Raw genomic sequence first — 21,434 nt, forward strand, 5'->3', positions numbered from 1 at the left:
TACAGAGATATCATGGATGAAAACCTCTTCCAGAGTGCACCGGACCTCAGACTTGGCCGAAGGTTCACCTTCCAACAAGACAATGACTCTAAGCACACAGTTAAAATAACAAACGAGTGGCTCCAGAACAACTCTGTGACCATTCTTGACTGGCCCAGCCAGAGCCCTGACCTAAACCCAATTGAGCATCTCTGGAGATACCAGAAAATGGCTGTCCACCAACGTTCACCATTCAACCTGACAGAACTGGAGAGGATCTGCAAGGAAGAATGGCAGATGATCCCCAAATCCAGGTGTGAAAAACTTGTTACATCATTCCCAAAAAGACTCATGGCTGTACTCACTCAAAAGGGTGCTTCTACTCAATACTGAGCAAAGGGTCTGAATACTTATGACCATGTGATATTTCAGTTTTTCTTTTTTAATACATTTGCAAAAATTTCTACATTTGTTTTTTTCAGTCAAGATGGGGTGCAGAGTGTACATTAATGAGAAAAAAATTAACTTTTTAAAAAATTTTACCAAATGGCTGCAATGAAACAAAGAGTGAAACATTTTAAGGGGACTGAATACTTTCCGTTCCCACTGTACATGTATTGAGGTTGGCGGGACTGCAGATCCCGCAGTGCCGTATATGTACGGCACATATTGGTAAGGGGTTAAAACATTGCAATTATTTTGCACATAATGGTACCCTAATGCTGTACTTTCTAATTTTGGGACACAGCCATCAAAAGTAACAGTCTCACCTAGCCTCATAAACCATTCCGAATAGTCAAGAAGAAATTTGAGAAATGCAAGGGAGCTACAGGTCCTTCTCAAAAAATTAGCATATAGTGTTAAATTTCATTATTTACCATAATGTAATGATTACAATTAAACTTTCATATACTATAGATTCATTATCCACCAACTGAAATTTGTCAGGTCTTTTATTGTTTTAATACTGATGATTTTGGCCTACAACTCCTGATAACCCAAAAAACCTGTCTCAATAAATTAGCATATTTCACCCGACCAATCAAATAAAAGTGTTTTTTAATACCAAACAAAAAAACCATCAAATAATAATGTTCAGTTATGCACTCAATACTTGGTCGGGAATCCTTTGGCAGAAATGACTGCTTCAATGCGGCGTGGCATGGAGGCAATCAGCCTGTGACACTGCTGAGATGTTATGGAGGCCCAGGATGCTTCAATAGCGGCCTTAAGCTCATCCAGAGTGTTGGGTCTTGCGTCTCTCAACTTTCTCTTCACAATATCCCACAGATTCTCTATGGGGTTCAGGTCAGGAGAGTTGGCAGGCCAATTGAGCACAGTAATACCATGGTCAGTAAACCATTTACCAGTGGTTTTGGCACTGTGAGCAGGTGCCAGGTCGTGCTGAAAAATGAAATCTTCATCTCCATAAAGCATTTCAGCCGATGGAAGCATGAAGTGCTCCAAAATCTCCTGATAGCTAGCTGCATTGACCCTGCCCTTGATGAAACACAGTGGACCAACACCAGCAGCTGACATGGCACCCCACACCATCACTGACTGTGGGTACTTGACACTGGACTTCAGGCATTTTGGCATTTCCTTCTCCCCAGTCTTCCTCCAGACTCTGGCACCTTGATTTCCGAATGACATGCAAAATTTGCTTTCATCAGAAAAAAGTACTTGGGACCACTTAGCAACAGTCCAGTGCTGCTTCTCTGTAGCCCAGGTCAGGCGCTTCTGCCGCTGTTTATGGTTCAAAAGTGGCTTTACCTGGGGAATGCGGCACCTGTAGCCCATTTCCTGCACACGCCTGTGCACGGTGGCTCTGGATGTTTCTACACCAGACTCAGTCCACTGCTTCCTCAGGTTCCGGTCACCTCTTCTCGTTGTACAGCGTTTTCTGCCACATTGTTTCCTTCCAACAGACTTACCATTGAGGTGCCTTGATACAGCACTCTGGGAACAGCCTATTTGTTGAGAAATTTCTTTCTGGGTCTTACCCTCTTGCTTGAGGGTGTCAATGATGGCCTTCTTGACATCTGTCAGGTCGCTAGTCTTACCCATGATGGGGGTTTTGAGTAATGAACCAGGCAGGGAGTTTTTAAAAGCCTCAGGTATCTTTTGCATGTGTTTAGAGTTAATTAGTTGATTCAGAAGATTAGGGTAATAGGTCATTTAGAGAACCTTTTCTTGATATGCTAATTTATTGAGACAGGTTTTTTGGGTTATCAGGAGTTGTAGGCCAAAATCATCAGTATTAAAACAATAAAAGACCTGACAAATTTCAGTTGGTGGATAATGAATCTATAGTATATGAAAGTTTAATTGTAATCATTACATTATGGTAAATAATGAAATTTAACACTATATGCTAATTTTTTGAGAAGGACCTGTATATACCTGTACAAGATTTGAAAGTCAATGAGTAGCATAATTACTTAAATTCCAAAATAACATTTTAAGTGAGTGTAACCCTCCAAAGACAAAAAGTTAGATACATTCAGATGCAATGTTGCATGAATATTAGTAAATAGATCAACTGACCGAACAATATATAAATATATATAAATAGTTTGTAGCCAAAAAAAGTCAAATATACAATAGATCAATGGCCAAACTTATCTGTGCTAAAAAACAAGGAAATGTGAAATATGAATAGCATACTGGCTTATGAACTTTATGAACAAACACATGAGATTTTTAGCACAAGATTTGCAAACGTTGTGAGCCCATTCACCAAAACGTCAAGGTAGTCTCAGATCGAATGGGTAACTACACTGACTGTCTGGTGTGAACACTTACCTATGGTATCTGAGCTGAATGCCTAATGTGAACACTTGCTTATGGCTAATGACAGGATAAAGCCTACTTATATAGGAGGCTCAGAACCAATTGTGTTGAGATGTAATTAAAACATGGAGAAGGGCAGGGCGTTCAAGTCAGAAAATAATATATAGTAAATAGATCAACTGACCGAACAATATATATATATATAAATAGTTTGTAGCCAAAAAAAGTCAAATATACAATAGATCAATGGCCAAACTTATCTGTGCTAAAAAACAAGGAAATGTGAAATATGAATAGCATACTGGCTTATGAACTTTATGAACAAACACATGAGATTTTTAGCACAAGATTTGCAAACGTTGTGAGCCCATTCACCAAAACGTCAAGGTAATCTCAGATCGAATGGGTAACTACACTGACTGCCTGGTGTGAACACTTACCTATGGTATCTGAGCTGAATGCCTAATGTGAACACTTGCTTATGGCTAATGACAGGATAAAGCCTACTTATATAGGAGGCTCAGAACCAATTGTGTTGAGATGTAATTAAAACATGGAGAAGGGCAGGGCGTTCAAGTCAGAAAATAATATATAGTAAATAGATCAACTGACCGAACAATATATATATATATAAATAGTTCATAAGCCAGTATGCTATTCATATTTCACATATTTCACATTTCCTTGTTTTTTAGCACAGATATGTTGCATGAATATGTCATGCATGTTCTACTGATTGTTTAAAGCACCACTCCAGCATGTTTTTTTTATTGCAGTGCTGGAGTGGTGCTACTAACATAAGGCCTCAGCACTTAGTCTTATACTTACCATCCGCAGTCTTCTGCTGTTATCCATGCCGCTCTGGTCGGTCTCCACCAGTTTGTGACATGCCAGATCGCTCGTGTTTGCTGGAGTAAGGAGAAGGTCACTTTTCAATGCAGGTCTATGACAGCCTCGTTCGGGATCTAATAGACCTACACTGAGAGCTTGTGACCGTTACCTCTGACTTCTGGTCAGTTAGAAGTTGTAGTCAAAAGATGGCAGAGCCGGGATGAGCTGAAGAGAGTGTGTAGTGAGAATAACATTAGGTGCAATAAAAAAAACTGTTGGAGTGGTGCTTTAGTGTATATATGTAAGAAAAAAAACACAAACAAATATGTTAAAGAATAAAATGGTTTTATCATTCATCTTGGCAATACTTGTTTTTATAGGAAAATAAGGGATTAAATATGGATACAAAACTTACACATTTATGTTGATGACCATATGACCAATTCCTAAATTACTTGTCCATAAATTGCGCTACAACTTTCCAGCAGCCTGCTTGGCATCTCTGACAAGTTTGTACATAAAAGAGAAGAAAAAAAGGAGATTGTCGTAGTCGCCATTGTAGTCTTTCTCTAGGATCTGCATATGAAAGTCCACCATAAAGTAGTAAATTGCTTCTATTGTTGAAAGGTAAGTCTCAGGTGATCCTTTTTGATGTCGCCAAAAGCAAGTCTTTCGTTCTGTCAATTCAACACTCACCAACCCTAGAGCAGGTGAGACAAGAATGAAAAAGAAAAAGATATGAATTACTATTTGACTTATTATGTTTTCCTGGACTTCTCCTAAAATGTTGCAGTCATTGTGTGTGACTACAGTTTGCCAAATCCAGTTAATGCGCAATATACATGCTGTAAGTATTCCCCTCTATTGCCAGCTTGAGTGGTTGTCACACGACTTACAAGTATTACTGATTCTTTGAATGTTCAAATGAGAGAAGCTAATCAGATTGGGACCTCCTGTATTCAAATCACTATAGGGGAATCCAGACAATTGGTAAATATAGAGTTAGGTCCAGACATATTTGAACAGTGACAAGTTTGGGAATTTTAGCCGTTTACAGCAACATATTCAAGATACAGTTATATAATCAATATGGCCTTAACGTGCAGACTCTCAGCTTTAATTTGAGGGTATTCACATCCTAATTGGAGTAAGGGTTTAGGAATTAAAACTCTTTAATATATAGCTGCCTCTTTTTTAAAAAGGGACAAATAGTAACTGGACAGTTATCTCAAAAGCTCATCAATGGGCTGTATGGGCTATTCCCTCAGTGAAACATCAACAATTAAGCAGGTAAAAGGTATGGAGCTGATTACAGGTGTAGCTTTTGCATTTGGAAGTGGTTGCTGTGAAACCACCCACATGGGGTCAAAGAAACTCTCAATGGAAGAGAAACAGATCATCATTAGGCTGAAAAAAAAAAAAGAAATCCATCAGAGATAGCGGAAATGTTCGGAATGGCCAAATTAACAGTTTGGAACACTCTGCAAAAAAAAAAAAAAAAGTGCTTGGGAACTCAAAAAGTCCTCGACGTCACGGTAGACAAGAGCGATAGATGATCGCAGAATACTTTACATGCTCAAGGAAAACCCCTTCACAATTTCCACCCGAGTAAAGAACACTCTCCAGGAAGTTGGTGTTTCAATATCTAAGTCTACCATAAAGAGAAAACTTCAAGAAAGAAAGTAAAGAGGGTTAACAAGGCAAAAATTATTAATTAGCCTTAAAAATAGGAAGGCGAGATTACACGTGCCAAAACACATCTAAAGCCAGTCCAGTTCTGGAAAACCATTTCTTGGACAGGTGAAGCCAAGATCAACATGTATCAGAATGATGATAAGAAAATATAGAGAAGGCTTTGAATGTCTCATAATTCAAAGCATACCACATCCTCTGTAAAACACGGTGGAGGCAGTGTATTGGCATGGGCATGCATGGCTTCCAATGACACTGTGTCACTAGTGTTTAATGATTATGTGACTGAAGACAGGAGCAGCCGGATGAATTCTGCAGTGTACAGGGTGATACTTTCTGCTCAGATTCAACGAAATGCAGCAAGGTTGATTGAACGGAGCTTCACAGTACAGATGGACAATGACCCAAAACATACTGCGAAAGCAACCCAGGAGTTTAAGGCAATGAAGTGGAATATTCTGTAAATAGATGGAGGCCCCGATGTTATCGCATCGGGAGGGCGGTAATGTCACGATGGGGGCAGTCTTTGCAGCATTGAGAATCTCTCCCTCCCATGTGCACACCCACCTATCCACTCTCTCTTTCCCCATGTGTTGACTTCTCCCGTCTGTGCTCTCTTCTTTGACCTGTCTACCCCATGTGTTATCCCCCTTGTCTGCTGTCTTTCTCCTTCCTGTGCTGTGTTCTCCCCTCATATGCTGTCCCGTTTGAGCTGTCTCCCCCTGTGCCGTCTCTCTCACCCTTGTGCGCTTTCTCAGTGTGTGTGTGTGTGTGTGTGCGCTGCATACAGCGTATACAGTGTGTGTGTGTACGGCATATACAGTGTGCTTGTGTGTGGTGTGTACAGCATATACAGTGTGTGTGTGTGTTGTGCGACGGTGTTCCGTTGGTGGTACCACGCAAGAGGCTGGTACCACCAGCAGTTTCCATATTAAGACACCCATCACTTGGGTGTCCCAATATGGCAGTCTGTGAACATTCGCCGCTTCGAATTCTGGAATTCGGACACATCTGGATGGAACAGGATGAGAAGACATTACAAGGTAAGTATATATTAAGATGGTCGAGTCAATCACAACCCATCGAACATGCATTTCACATGCTTAAAAGGAACCTGTCACTAGTTTTTTATTCTCTGAACAAATGCCCCAACTTTTTACTGCTCCTGTACTGCATTCCATAAAGTGGTCTATTGTCTCCTGACTCCCCATGTATACCCTCTAAAATACCTTTTGAATTGCTCCTGTGCTGTATGTAAATCAGATGGTCTGGTGCAGTGGAACCAGTAGGGTGGAGCAAAGTGCACCTGCACGAGATGGCAATGCTACTGCACAGGCGTGTGATTTCATTATGCAATGTGAATGATGCAGGACGCGTCATCAACATCAAAGTCGAAGCACACCCATTAGGAGCAGAGAGGAGGAACAGACAATGAAGCAGTGATGCCCATGGGACCAAACTATCCGTTTAACATACAGTGAGGGAGCAATTAAAGTATTTTTGGGTTTATACAGCGGGAGTCAGAAACAATAGACTACTTTGTTGAATGCAGTATAGGAGTTGTAAAAGGTGGTGGCATTTGTTCAGACACTAAAAAACAAAAACAAACAAAAAGAACTTAAGATAAAAAGACCCACAAAGAAGAAACAACTGAAGTAAGCTGCAGTAAAGACCTGGCAAAATATCATAAAGGAGGAAACCCAGTGTTTGGTGAAATCCATGGCTTCTAGACCTAAGGAAGTCATTGCCTGCAAATGATTCTCTATAGAAGTATTAAAAGATCAACAATTTCTTTATGATAAATTTAATTTGTTCAATTACTTTTGATACGATATAATACACCTTATTGATCCCAAGGGAAATTATGGTATTACAGCAGCATTACAAAACAGCCTTTCAAACATTATAAACAGCATTACATAAAGTAATTACTAGATACAGATTTTGCACTTGACTAACCACATTACGTAACAAACAAATTTGGGTGAATGCAGGTACTTAAATCTCTGATCATTGCAATTAGTGCACCAGCCATAGGTCATTGTCGTCTTTCACCCTTAGGAAATTGTTATATATTCCCACAGCAGTATGCTCAAACGATTTCCTGAATTTCTCCTCCTTGCACCTAAGTAGGATTAGACAACTGCTGAACGTGCTCTTCTGCTTCAAGAACAGCTCGTATAGTGGGTGTGTATTATTGTTCATTATAGCCCTACACTTCATCTGAATCCTATCTTCCACTACCTCCTGAAAAGAGTCAAGATGGAGGTCAACAGCCACGCTTGCCTTCTTGATAAGTTTGTTGAGCTTATTAGCGTCAGCTACTTGCACATTACTGCCCCAGCAAATGATAGCAAAAAAGATGGCACATGCCACAACGGACTGGTAAAACATTTCGAGCATTTTACTGCACACTTTGAACGATCTGAGCTTCCGTAGAAAGTACAGTCTGCTCATTCCCTTCTTGTAAACCTTCTCCGTATGACACCTCCAATCAAGTTTGCCATCAAGGTGAACCCCCAAATATTTGTAGCTCTCAACCATCCCCACCTCCTGGCCAGCAATAGTGATAGGTAAGTAATCATCCTTTTTCGTTCTATAACTCACCACCATCTCCTTGGTTTTCTTCACATTTGTTTCAGGACCTGAAACAAGGAGGCATTGTAGAAAAATAGTTGCAATTCCTAAACATTTCACAGGATATTTTTGTTTAGCCCCTTTAATTAAACCTGTAAGTCTCCACTTCAATTGCATCTCAGTTATTTCATCGTAAATAAAAAATACTGGCATGCAGGGCCGAAATCACGAAGACTCAGTCACTGTCCAAATATTTCTGGTGCTAACTGTACCAAGCATTTAAAAGAATAAAATCTGCCATGGACATCAGGTATGATCTTCTCAAATAAATTACTTTCATTGAATGAATTTTGTGCATGTAAAATGCTATCGATTTTTTTTTTTCGCGGTGAAGTACTGCACAAAAAAAAAGCACAGGAACAAAAATTGCATAATTGCATTTTTGTAGAAAAGCAAAAATTGGGCAGGAAAACCACACATTCTTGTTTCTACATTCTTCCTCTGTTTATTTGATCAGCAAAAATAATAGTAAATTTTGGCCGGCTTAGAATTAGTTTTTTTTGCTTACCAAGGCCTTGTTTTGCATGCATTAAACTTGCTCATTTAATCTTTAGAAAAAAAAAAGCTTTCTACTGATCTCAATCAGATTAACCCGTTATTGCTTTTCAGAACTGGAAAACCAGAGCGCATCCTGGATCAGCACTTATTAAAGGGAACTTGTCACCCCCAAAATCGAAGATGAGCTAAGCCCACCAGCATCTGGGGCTTACCTACAGCATTCTGGAATGCTGTAGATACGCCCCCGATGTATCCTGAAAGATGAGAAAAATGGGTTAGATTATACGCACCTGGGTGGGCAGTCCGGTCCGATGGGCGTCGCGGTCCGGGGCCTCCCATCTTCTTACGATGACGTCCTCTTCTTGTATTCATGCTGCGGCTCCGGCGCAGGTGTACTTTGTCTGCCCTGTTGAGGGCAGAACAAAGTACTGCAGTGCGCAGGCGCTGGGCCTCTCTGACCTTTCCCAGCGCCTGCACACTGCAGTACTTTGCTCTGCCCTCAACAGGGCAGACAAAGTATGCCTGCGCCAGAGCCGCAGCGTGAATACAAGAAGAAGACGTCATCGTAAGAAGATGGAAGGCCCCGGACCGCGACGCCCATCGGACAGGACCGCAGCGGGACGGCCCCCTGGGTGAGTATAATCTAACCTCTTTTCTCATCTTTCAGGATACATCGGGGGCTTGTCTACAGCATTTCAGAATGCTGTAGATAAGCCCCTGATGCTGGTGGGCTTAGCTCACATATGATTTTGGGGATGACAGGTTCCCTTTAACAGATTAATGGTCAAGACATTTTCAATATTAAACCCCTAAAGGGAACTGGTCATGTAAAATAGTGCTATTAACCTGCAGATATGGGGATAATCTGCACTATGAGCTCCGCTGCTGAGAAGAAATTAACTTTATTCCCGCCGTCACCATTTGGCTTCCAGTGATAGGGATGGCGCCAGCACAGTTTCAGTAACCGCTCTGTGTATGGAGTGGTGGCTCTTGCCCCAGGCACTGATCAACATCATTTCATCCTTGAGAACGCCATTATGTGGGTTCTCACCTTTACATCAATGCCATAGATGTCAATTTTAACTGCAGTTTGGGCATGATGCATGGCTCAGAACGGAGGGAAATTTGGCTTTGTGAGAGTGAACTTTACTTGATTTTTCAGTCCATGTCTTTTACAAGCATCTCTTAGCTACTAATAATCTGCAAAATCATTTTTTCATTAACAGAGAGACCTGAATGCACACTTGCTTTCAACAGAATGAGCTGAGGTTTCTAATGATGCCATTTGGGGGTAAATAACATTTTATAATTTTTTGGAGGGAAACAGAATGAACAAATAAACAGCAATTAAGGAACGGGCTTGATTTGTTTTTAAGCTGTTTTACGTTGTTCACCGTGGATAAAAGCGGGTTTTTTACTTTTTTACAGACCAAACACTGACTTATAGAGTAACATTCAGCAAAACACACATCACTTTTAAAAACAGATCTGCGTTTCTGCTCCGTAATACTTAAGAGTATGTTTTATTCTCACCCATTTTGTGGCTAAGACTCAACCATTAAAGTCTATCGGAATCTATGAGACACAGATGAACCTAGGAAAACAGACTTTGTACTTCAGTTTTCCAACCTGGTTTCATCCATTTTTAACAAATGCATAGTTAAGAGTCAATAGATCAAAAACATTCAAACACTATCTGCTTCAGGGAAGAAGAGATGAGAAAAAACCTAAGAGCAAAAAACAAAAAAAAACAAATCTGTCTCAAATGATACCATTTCTCCCAGTTGGTAACATTCATGCAGATGTCTGAATCCATCTTAAAAGTGCATTCAAACATCCATGTAAATGTCTGCTGTCCATTGTTTTTGTAGTAGAGCAGACAGATCCACTGAGTATGCCCTATTCTGATCCTCAACATCAAATCAGAGTTTCATGGATCTCATTCTTTGCTCTATGATTTTCATGGATCCATGATTAAATCTGTGACACTCCACTGGTCCGAGTGCTGTCCAATAAAATAAAGTAAATAGGACAGCACTTGGCCTTGCCGTTTCATGCGGATGATAAACAAAAATTTACTAAATATTATGTTCTGTATCCCTGTGATACATACACTACCTGTGGCCCTAATCTTTTCAAAGGACATTTGACCGGGATCAGAAGTGAAAGAACATCATGCACATTCAAGGCCAAGTTTGGTGAATTGCTCAAAATCGGCCAACAATTTCAGAGGTTTCATGTTTAAAAAAAAAGAAGAAAATACAACAAAACCCTGGAGAAGGTATCCAATTTTGGAAAATACAAAAGTATGGAAAGGATTGTGCAAATTGAAAATTGCAATTTTTGAAAAGATATGGCATTTCAGTGGCCAATATACAATGCCTTGCGAAAGTATTCTGCCCCCTGGAACTTTTCAACCTTTTCCCACATATCATGTTTCAAACCTAAAGATACCAAATGTAAATTTTTGGTGAAGAATCAACAAGTGGAACACCATTGTGAAGTTGAACGAAATGCCACAGTGATAGAATTTAACACACAAAATAATGGACTGACAGTTGGACAATAGCAAAAATATATATAATATATAATCAATAAAACTTCACTTATTAATACTAATAAAACTGCAATTTTACATTCTGCGTGGTGGTTAAAAATAAACACCCTAACTGAATAATAGTGAAAAAAACTCATTATTATATTATTAATGCTGCTAAACTGCAAACTTGTATGGTTCATACATAAATAGTAGCTACTGTATCTGAACAGCTCTGAATAAGCTAGTACAAAATGTTGCCTATGCTGAATAACAATACATAATCATAGGGATTTAGCCTGCTGGTAATCCCACCACAAATATACTGGCAAATATGAAAATAGCTGAATAAGCACTAGTGCACATTTTCCAATATTAATCATGAGCATATACAGTATATTGTACTGTACATGAACTGTGCTACAGAGAATTAAATATATTAATTGAATATTGTTTGATTGAGATTGCTAGTTAGCTCACTCACATTTAGCAGAACCATGCAGCAATGGAGAGATTAGCCTTCACATCTCAGTTATATATAAGGAGATGCATATGAACACATTTAATTTAGGCTCTTATGATCAACTGGCGATAGTGTCCACTACAGCTACAATATCTGCATAAGAACATATATACACTGCTCAAAAAATTAAAGGGAACACTTAAGGTACCTTTACACTAAACGACTTACCAACGATCACGACCAGCGATACGACCTGGCCGTGATCGTTGGTAAGTCGTTGTGTGGTCGCTGGGGAGCTGTCACACAGACAGCTCTCTCCAGCGACCAACGATCAGGGGAACGACTTCGGCATCGTTGAAACTGTCTTCAACGATGCCGAAGTCCCCCTGCAGCACCCGGGTAACCAGGGTAAACATTGGGTTACTAAACGCAAGGCCGCGCTTAGTAACCCGATATTTACCCTGGTTACCATTGTAAAAGTTAAAAAAAAAAAAACAGTACATACTCACATTCTGATGTCTGTCACGTCCCCCGGCGTCCACAGGGTTAAAACTGCTTTCGGCAGGAGCACTGGTAATGCATGTGCTCCGGCCGAGAGCTTCCCTGCACTGAATGTGCAGTCAGACTGTGACACAGTCAGTGCAGGAAGCTCTCGGCCGGAGCGTGTGCATTACCAGCGCTCTTGCCGAAAGCAGTTTTAACCCTGTGGACGCCGGGGGACGTGACAGACATCAGAATGTATGTACTGTTTTTTTTTTTACTTTTACAATGGTAACCAGGGTAAATATCAGGTTACTAAGCGGGGCCCTGCGCTTAGTAACCCGATATTTACCCTGGTTACAAGTGAACACATCGCTGGATCGGCGTCACACACGCCGATCCAGCGATGACAGCGGGTGATCAGCGACCAAAAAAAAGGTCCTGATCATTCCCGTCGACCAACGATCTCCCAGCAGGGGCCTGATCATTGGTCGCTGTCACACATAACGAGATCGTTAGCGGGACCGTTGCTACGTCACCAAAAGCGTGACGTTGCAACGATATCGTTAACAATATCGTTATGTGTGACTCAGCCTTTAAACAACAGAATATAACTCCAAGTAAATCAAATTTCTCTGAAATCAAACTGTCCACTTAGGAAGCAACACTGTTTGACAATCAATTTCACATGCTGTTGTGCAAATGGAATAGACAACAGATGGAAATTATTGGTAATTATCAAGACACACTCACCACATCTCAGTACCAATGCTTTCTGGCTGATGTTTTGGTCACTTCTGAATGTTGGTTGTGCTTTCACACTCATGGTAGCATGAGACAGACTCTACAACCCACACAAGTGGCTCAGGTAGTGCTGCTCATCCAGGATGGCACATCAATGCGAGCTGTGGCAAGGTTTGCTGTGTCTTGTCAGCGTAGTGTCCAGAGGCTGGAGGCGCTACCAAGAGGCAGGCCAGTACACCAGGAGACGTGGAGGGGGTCGTAGGAGGGCAACAACCCAGCAGCAAGACCGATACCTCAGCCTTTGTGCAAGGAGGAACAGGAGGAGCACTGCCAGAGCCCTGCAAAATGACCTCCAGCAGGCCACAAATTTGCATGTAGCTGCACAAACGGTTAGAAACCGACTCCATGAGGATGGTCTGAGTGCCTGACGTCCACAGATGGGGATTGTGATCACAGCCCAACAACGTTCAGGACGCTTGGCATTTGCCACAGAACACCAGGATTGACAAATTCACCACTGGGGCCCTATGCTCTTCACAGATGAAAGCAGGTTCACACTGAGCACATGTGACAGACATGACAGAGTCTGGAGACACCGTGGAGAGCGATCTGCTGCATGCAACATCCTTCAGCATGACCGGTTTGGCAGTGGGTCAGTAATGGTGTGGGGGAGCATTTCTTTGGAGGGCTGTTGTGAATTTGCTTTTTGCTCCCTCTAGTGGTTACTAGTTTTTTGACTCTGGTTTTTCTGTCATTCCTTTTATCCGCACCTGGGTCGTTAGTTAGGGGTGTCGCTATATAAGCTCCCTGGACCTTCAGTTCAATGCCTGGCAACGTAGTTATCAGAGCTAGTCTGCTGTGCTCTTGTCTACTGATCCTGGTTCCAGTTATATCAGCTAAGTCTGCCTTTTGCTTTTTGCTATTTGTTTTGGTTTTGTATTTTTGTCCAGCTTGTTCCAAATCTATATCCTGACCTTTGCTGGAAGCTCTAGGGGGGCTGGTGTTCTCCCCCCGGACCGTTAGACGGTTCGGGGGTTCTTGAATTTCCAGTGTGGATTTTGATAGGGTTTTTGTTGACCATATAAGTTACCTTTCTTTATTCTGCTATCAGTAAGCGGGCCTCTCTGTGCTAAACCTGGTTCATTTCTGTGTTTGTCATTTCCTCTTACCTCACCGTCATTATTTGTGGGGGGCTTCTATCCAGCTTTGGGGTCCCCTTCTCTGGAGGCAAGAAAGGTCTTTGTTTTCCTCTACTAGGGGTAGCTAGATTCTCCGGCTGGCGCGTGTCATCTAGAATCAACGTAGGAATGATCCCCGGCTACTTCTAGTGTTGGCGTTAGGAGTAGATATATGGTCAACCCAGTTACCACTGCCCTATGAGCTGGATTTTTGTATTCTGCAGACTTCCACGTACTCCAACTCGCCCTCAACCAACACCGGAGCAGGAGGCTCAGCAGAAGGAACTACAGGCACAATGTACCGCCGCAACAAGGACCTATGAAATACATTGTGAATAGCAAACGACACAGGAAGATCCAGACGAAAAGATACAGGATTAAGGATTTCCAATATCTTGTAAGGCCCAATAAAACGAGGTTTAAATTTGGGAGAGGAGACCTTCATAGGAACAAAGCGGGAAGAAAGCCATACCAAATCCCCAACGCGTAGTCGGGGACCCACACCGCGGCGGCGGTTGGCAAAGCGCTGAGCCTTCTCCTGTGACAACTTCAAGTTGTCCACCACATGATTCCAGATCTGCTGCAACCTATCCACCACAGAATCCACCCCAGGACAGTCAGAAGGCTCCATCAAAATCCACACTGGAAATTCAAGAACCCCCGAACCGTCTAACGGTCCGGGGGGAGAACACCAGCCCCCCTAGAGCTTCCAGCAAAGGTCAGGATATAGATTTGGAACAAGCTGGACAAAAATACAAAACCAAAACAAATAGCAAAAAGCAAAAGGCAGACTTAGCTGATATAACTGGAACCAGGATCAGTAGACAAGAGCACAGCAGACTAGCTCTGATAACTACGTTGCCAGGCATTGAACTGAAGGTCCAGGGAGCTTATATAGCGACACCCCTAACTAACGACCCAGGTGCGGATAAAAGGAATGACAGAAAAACCAGAGTCAAAAAACTAGTAACCACTAGAGGGAGCAAAAAGCAAATTCACAACAGAGGGCCACACAGCCCTCCATGTGCTCGCCAGAGGTAGCCTGACTGCCATTAGGTACCGAGATGAGATCCTCACACCCCTTGTGAGACCATATGCTGGTGCGGTTGGCGCTGGGTTCCTCCTAATGCAGGACAATGCCAGACCTCAAGTGGCTGGAGTGTGTCAGCAGTTCCTGCAAGATGAGGGCATTGATGCCATGGACTGGCCCGCTCGTTCCCCAGACCTGAATCCGATTGAACACATCTGGGACATCATGTCTCGCACCATCCACCAATGTCACCTTGCACCACAGACTATCCAGGAGTTGGCGGATGCTTTAGTCCAGGTCTGGTTTTAGATGCCTCAGGAGACAGTCTGCCGCCTCATCAGGAGCATGCCCAGGCAATGTAGGGAGGTCATACTGGCACATGGAGGCCACACACACTACTGAGCATCATTTCCTTGTCTTGAGGCATTTCCACTGAAGTTGGATCAGCATGTAACTTAATTTCCCACTTTGATTTTTAGCATCATTCCAACTCCAGACCTCCGTGGGATATTAGTTGTGATTTACGTTGATAATTTTTAGGTTTTATTGTTCTCAACACATTCCACTATGTAATGAATAAAGATTTACAACTGGAATATTTCATTCAGTGATATCTAGGATGTGGAATTTTAGTGTTCCCTTTATTTTTTTGAGCAGTGTATATTCCCAAGGGGGTTTAGGGACTAATAGCACAGGACGATGTCACTAGTGTCTATAACTTAGATCCCTTCAAAGAGGTTTTACCCAAACCCATAGAGTAGTGCATATAATGCTGAACCCGCTCCATGAAGTGGGTGGATGCTGGATCATTTGTGTTACATTACCAGCACCCAACAGGAATTTAACCGGGGGTAACTGAGACCTTGGAGAATATGATCAGGGCCGGTTTTTATGGTCCCCTATCACGTGATCACCAGTATTCACCGAATAACAGCGATCACAAAAGAAAATAAGTATGATTCAAAATTTGTTACTCTCTCGTCTAATATGATATAACATATCAGAGAACAGAGAAATGGGGTCCCCTGAGGTCCCCCCCGATACCTCCTGTTCTGTCCCCCTGCCCTCTGCGTCATCTTCCTGGAAAAAAATGGTGGGCACATGAGCAGTGCACCAGCCGAGATCTGCTAGCCGGTACCCGGCAACAATAGGGAATTTTTCCTTATTGATTCCTTTTGACGATATGACGGCTATTATTGAGCGCAAGTGCTTGCTACTCAAGTTTGCATCGAACGCTCGGGTATCCCAGGAGTGTCGCAAATCCCTGCATGTTTTTTTCGGTGGATTCGAGCATGTTACTTTAGTACCCGAGATATTCAGTGCATTCTTGAGCACCCGATGCAAACTGGAGTTTTGCGCTCTACACTAATGAAGACATATTCAATACGACAACCTAATGTTATCAAATTCTGTGTCGTACGTGTGAATTAAAAAATGCTCACTATAACCCTGGATAAAATCCTTCAGGGGTGTGGTTTCCAAAATGGGGTCACTTGTGGGGGATTTCCACCGTTTAGGCAGACCGGAGGCTCTCCAACCGCGACATGGCATCTACTCACAATTCCAGCCAATTTTGCGTTAAAAAAGTCAAACAGTTCTCCTTCCCTTCCAAGTCCTGCTGTGCCCAAACAATGGATTTCCCCTACATATGGGGTATCTGCATACTCAGGAGAAATTGCACAACAAATTTTGTGGTACATTTTCTCCTGTTACTATTGTTAAAATAATAAAGTTTGGGTCTAAAGTGAATTTTTTTATGGAAAAAAGTTAAATGATCATTTTTTCCTTCTACATTGCTTCAGTTCTCTTGAAGCACCTGAAAGGTTTTTTGAATGTAGTTTTGAACACCTTGAGGGGTGCAGTTTTTAGAATGGTGTCACTTTTGGCTATGTCAACGGAAAATCAAAAAGATTAAAAAAAAGGCACAACTCTTGGAAGAAGGGGAGGAAAAAAATGAAAGTGAAAAAGTCACCCCATTCTTAAGAAATTAAAAAATACTTTTCCTTGGATTTTTTAATTTACACTTAGTGTCTCCTCCAATTACCTTGGAGGCACAGAAAAAAAACAAAATCTGCTCCAGAATCAGTGTAATAATTGGAGATACTCCATTAGAAATTTAAAAAATCCTTTGAAAGGTCTTCTTTAAGAATAGGACGTCAATGGGTATTCCTGGAAAAGCTCTTAAGCATGTTGACAGCCCTTTAATACCACAATCCATTATCTTTTATTGGCCATATGAGATTAAGGTAAACTAGCCCAATAGGCAACAAAAGCCAACTATTGATTTCTGTCTCTGTAGTACTACACATGTATTGTCGCAGACCACGTGAAATGAAACACTGCTGGGTAAGCAAAAAAACACAGTGGTAAATAACAGATGTTAAATTAATCCAATGTTTTTACATGTGTGGGGCAGGTTGCAAAAATAAATCATTGTCCCTTGTGATGAATATTTCAGTTCCGTTCTCCTTTTCATGGTTTCATATTTGTATACGTCCAATACAGATGTAAGCATCATCCTCAATCTCATCACAGTATGGAAATCAAAGTCATATAGTTCATGGCAAATAAAGCAGCATAACTGCATGTAAAGAAAACAAACACATGCTTTCACATTCCTCTATCTTACGCTGTGTCTGTCGCCTCTCGCTTTTGTCAGATCCAGCACGTGTTAATTTAAGTTGGTTCCCTTTTGAAACATGCAATCTAGATTAAGAACGCAACAATGTTTCGTAAAGCTTTCATGTAATACACAATTTCAAAAGGTACACAACATAAAAAGGTTTTGACATTTGCTTCACTTTAGCCTTTAAACAAATTGAAACGTAACCTGAACCAAAGGCCAACTTTCAAAGTAGCACTGTTTAGCACAAAGTACCAAATAAAATGTGCCAAAATTATATTATAGGCCACGTCGCTCAGATATGTAATAAAAATGAGTTGAATTTCAGCCATTACTATAGAGAATGGGAACATCTTGAACAATGATGAACCGAAAAGCACAATATGTAAGAACTTAAAGAGGTTTTCCCACGAAAAAAGTACCGTATATACTCGAGTATAAGCCGACCCGAGTATAAGCCGACCTCCCTAATTTTGCCACAAAAAACTAGGAAAACTTAATGACTCGAGTATAAGCCTAGGGTGGGAAATGCAGCAGCTATCGGTAAATGTCAACAGTAAAAATAGATACCAATAAAAGTAAAATAAATTGAGACATCAGTAGGTTAAGTGTTTTTGAATATCCATATTGAATCAGTTTATAGTTTATGATGGCCCCATAAGATGCTCCATATTAAAATATGCCCCATATAATCCTGCATAAAGGTTAATAATGGCCCCATAAGATGCTCCACACACATTTGCCCAATATAATGCTGCACAAATGTTGACTATGGCCCCATAAGATGCTCCATAAAGATATTTGCCCCATATAATGCTGCACAAACGTTAATTATGGCCCCATAAGGTGATCCATAAAGATATTTGCCCCATATAGTACTGCACAAACGATTATGGCCCCATAAGATGCTCCATACAGACACTTGCCCCATGTAGTACTGCACAAACGTTGATTATGGCCCTATAAGATGCTCCATACAGACACTTGCCCCATATAGTGCTGCACAAACGTTATGGCCCCATAAGATGATCCATACAGACACTTGCCCCATATAGTGCTGCACGAACGTTATGGCCCCATAAGATGATCCATACGCCGCTCCATCTTCAGCGTCTTCTGCACTGCTGTTCAGGCAGAGGGCGTGCACTAACCACGTCATCGCGCCCTCTGACCTGAGCGTCACTGCAGAAGACGCTGAAGACGGAGCGGCGGCTGGAACGAGGAGCAGGTGAATATCGCGCAGTGCTCCCCTCCCCACTATAATCACCTGCTCCTGGCGCGGTGCAGTCCTTGCTTCCCCGGCGATGCTGCTTCTTCCTGTACTGAGCGGTCACAGTTACCTCATTACAGTGGGAGGTGGAGCCGCATATTAATTACTGTAATGAGCGGTACCATGTGACCACTCAGTACAGGAAGAAGCTGGGGCGCCGGGGAGCCAGGGACCTGCAGGGACCGCACCAGGAACAGGTGAGTATAATTAGACAGCCCCCGCTCCCCCTCCCCTGCCGACCCCTGGGTATGACTCGAGGATAAGCCGAGAGGGGGACTTTCAGCCCAAAAAAATGGGCTGAAAATCTCAGCTTATACTCGAGTATATATGGTACATTTTAAATGATAGATCTTAGAATAAGAAAAACCCTTTTAAATGGCTATGAATGTCATACAGGGGAGTCCCTGTTTGGGACATGCCTCTCTGCATCTGAAGAGAAAGCAGTAACATGTCAGGATGACTCCCAATTTGGCTGACTTTGCCCATTCATACATTAAAAAGTTGTCTTTTTCCTATTCAAAAGGACACTTCATTTCTTAAAGATAGGACTATTAATTGTAGAGTAATACTCCTGGAATTTTTTTTTTTTGATTATGCGTTTGAAAGGAGTTTGGGTGAGAAAGGCGGGTGAGAAAGGCGTATCACTCGACGTTCTCAACTTACGCCAGAGGTGTGTCAGTACTGATACATACAAGTGTCCCATTTGAAGAGATAGAGGTGATAATAGACAAAGATGGTCAATATGTGTTTGTAGTATGTAAGTTGTTTAATAGATTAATGTGTATAGTGTCATTTTATATTCCTCCGCCGTATTCTAAGAAAAAGTTACAGGAGATTCTGGAAATATCAGGCAGATGGGTTGGGATTCCTTTGCTCATAATGGATGATGTGAACAACATAGCTAATGATCATTGGGATAAGGGTAGACATGCTTTGCTGAGAGGGGAAGGGAATGTGACGCCTTTTGGTAACTATCTAAGGGAAATAGGATGGATAGATTTATGAAGGGTACGTAATGTAGATAAATATATTTACTCATGCTACTCGGTGATGTATGGCTCTCTGTCTCGTATTGATGTAGCTTTGGGGAATGAAGGGATGGATAATTTAGTACAAGAGGTAGAGTACTTGCCTAGGGTTGTATCGGATCATAGTCCAGTGCTGGTGTCATTACATTTGGTAGACCAGGGGAATTTGGTAGGGATGGGATGGAAAATTCACCCTTTCTGGCTACAGCTCTTGGACATGGAAAAGGTTGGGGAGGAACTAGCGGAATTTTTTAGGATAAATGAAGGGAGTTCAGGGAGTCATATAGTTTGGGATATTATGAAGGCGTACCTGTGAGAGATTCTATTTCGTGATATGTCAAGGCAAAAGACTATGTCTAAAAACCAAGATAAAGTTGTGATGGAGGAATTGAAGGCAGCTGAGGAAGCGCTAAGCACTCAATGCACAAGGGATACGCAAAATGAAGGCGGCTCAGGTGGAGGTTAATCAACTGCATAAGCGTAAGGCAGAGAGGTTGCGAACATTTCAAAAGGAGGCATTTTCTGCGGAGGGCGAGAAAGTGGGACATTTGCTTTCAATGGTGGCTTCTGCGCAACAGGATTCTTCTCATGTGTATGCCATAAAATCGGAGGAGGGTAATGTGGTTACTCAGGGGGAACAAATTTTAGAAGTCTTCCGGATATTTTACAGTGAGCTATATTCCTCTAGGTTGCAAAAGGGGAAAGATGACATAGAGAAATATATGGAAGAGGTTAATTTACCCAGATTAAGCAAGGAGGGCAGTAAGTGGATGGATAAGCAGCTTTGAGAGGAAGAATTGAAGGCGGCTCTGGCAGACGTGGCGGGGGCAGGGCTCCGGGGGCAGACGGCATCCCGGCTGAGGTTTATAAAATTCTTAATGCAGAATTAATAACCAAATTGGAAAGGGTATTTAATCGTTGGAGAGGGGAGTGCTGCCTCCATCTATGAGAGAGGCCATTGTTGTGGTCATCCCTAAAGCTGACAAAGATCTACAGCTACCAGAGTCTTAGGCCATGTGCACACGTTCAGTATTTTTCGCGTTTTTTTCACGTTTTTTCGCTATAAAAACGTGATAAAAACGCGAAAAAAACGCTAACATATGCCTCCCATTATTTTCAGTGTATTCCGCATTTTTTGTGCAAATGTAGTCTTTTTTTCCGCGAAAAAATCGCATCGCGGAAAAAAAAGCAACATGTTCATTAAAACGCGGAATTGCAGGGGATTCCGCACACCTAGGAGTCCATTGATCTGCTTACTTCCCGCAGGGGGCTGTGCACACCATGCGGGAAGTAAGCAGATTATGTGCGGTTGGTACCCAGGGTGGAGGAGAGGAGACTCTCCTCCACGGACTGGGCACCATATAAGTGGTCAAAAAATAAGAATTAAAATAAAAAATAGTGATATACTCACCTTCGATGTCTTCCCGCCTCTCAGCTGCATGCTGCCGCTTCGGTTCCTGTAGCTGGTGTGCGGTGAAGGACCTCTGATGACGTCACTGTCTTGTGATTGGTCGTGAGCGGTCATGTGACCGCTCACGTGACCGCGACGTCATGGAAGGTCCTGCGCGCACACACCATCTATACGGAACGGACGCCGGTGAGGAGATCAGCTGTCTGCGGGTGAGTATAAGCATTTTTTTTATTATTTTTAA

General features: G+C 42.0%; 1 protein-coding gene across 1 annotated transcript in view; it reads right to left on the reverse strand.

Annotated features, from left to right (window-relative positions):
• Positions 1-3,931: 3,931 nt before the first annotated feature.
• DTWD1 (DTW motif tRNA-uridine aminocarboxypropyltransferase 1) overlaps positions 3,932-21,434 on the reverse strand; it is a 34,551-nt gene continuing 17,048 nt past the window's right edge. Inside the window, exon 6 of the mRNA XM_077263710.1 lies at positions 3,932-4,304. Within this exon, the coding sequence (XP_077119825.1) occupies positions 4,075-4,304 (230 nt within the window). The 3' untranslated portion in view covers positions 3,932-4,074. The remainder of the gene's footprint in view (positions 4,305-21,434) is intronic.

The sequence above is a fragment of the Ranitomeya variabilis genome, chromosome 5 (assembly GCF_051348905.1).
Source record: "Ranitomeya variabilis isolate aRanVar5 chromosome 5, aRanVar5.hap1, whole genome shotgun sequence".
Taxonomy (NCBI): Eukaryota; Metazoa; Chordata; class Amphibia; order Anura; family Dendrobatidae; genus Ranitomeya; species Ranitomeya variabilis.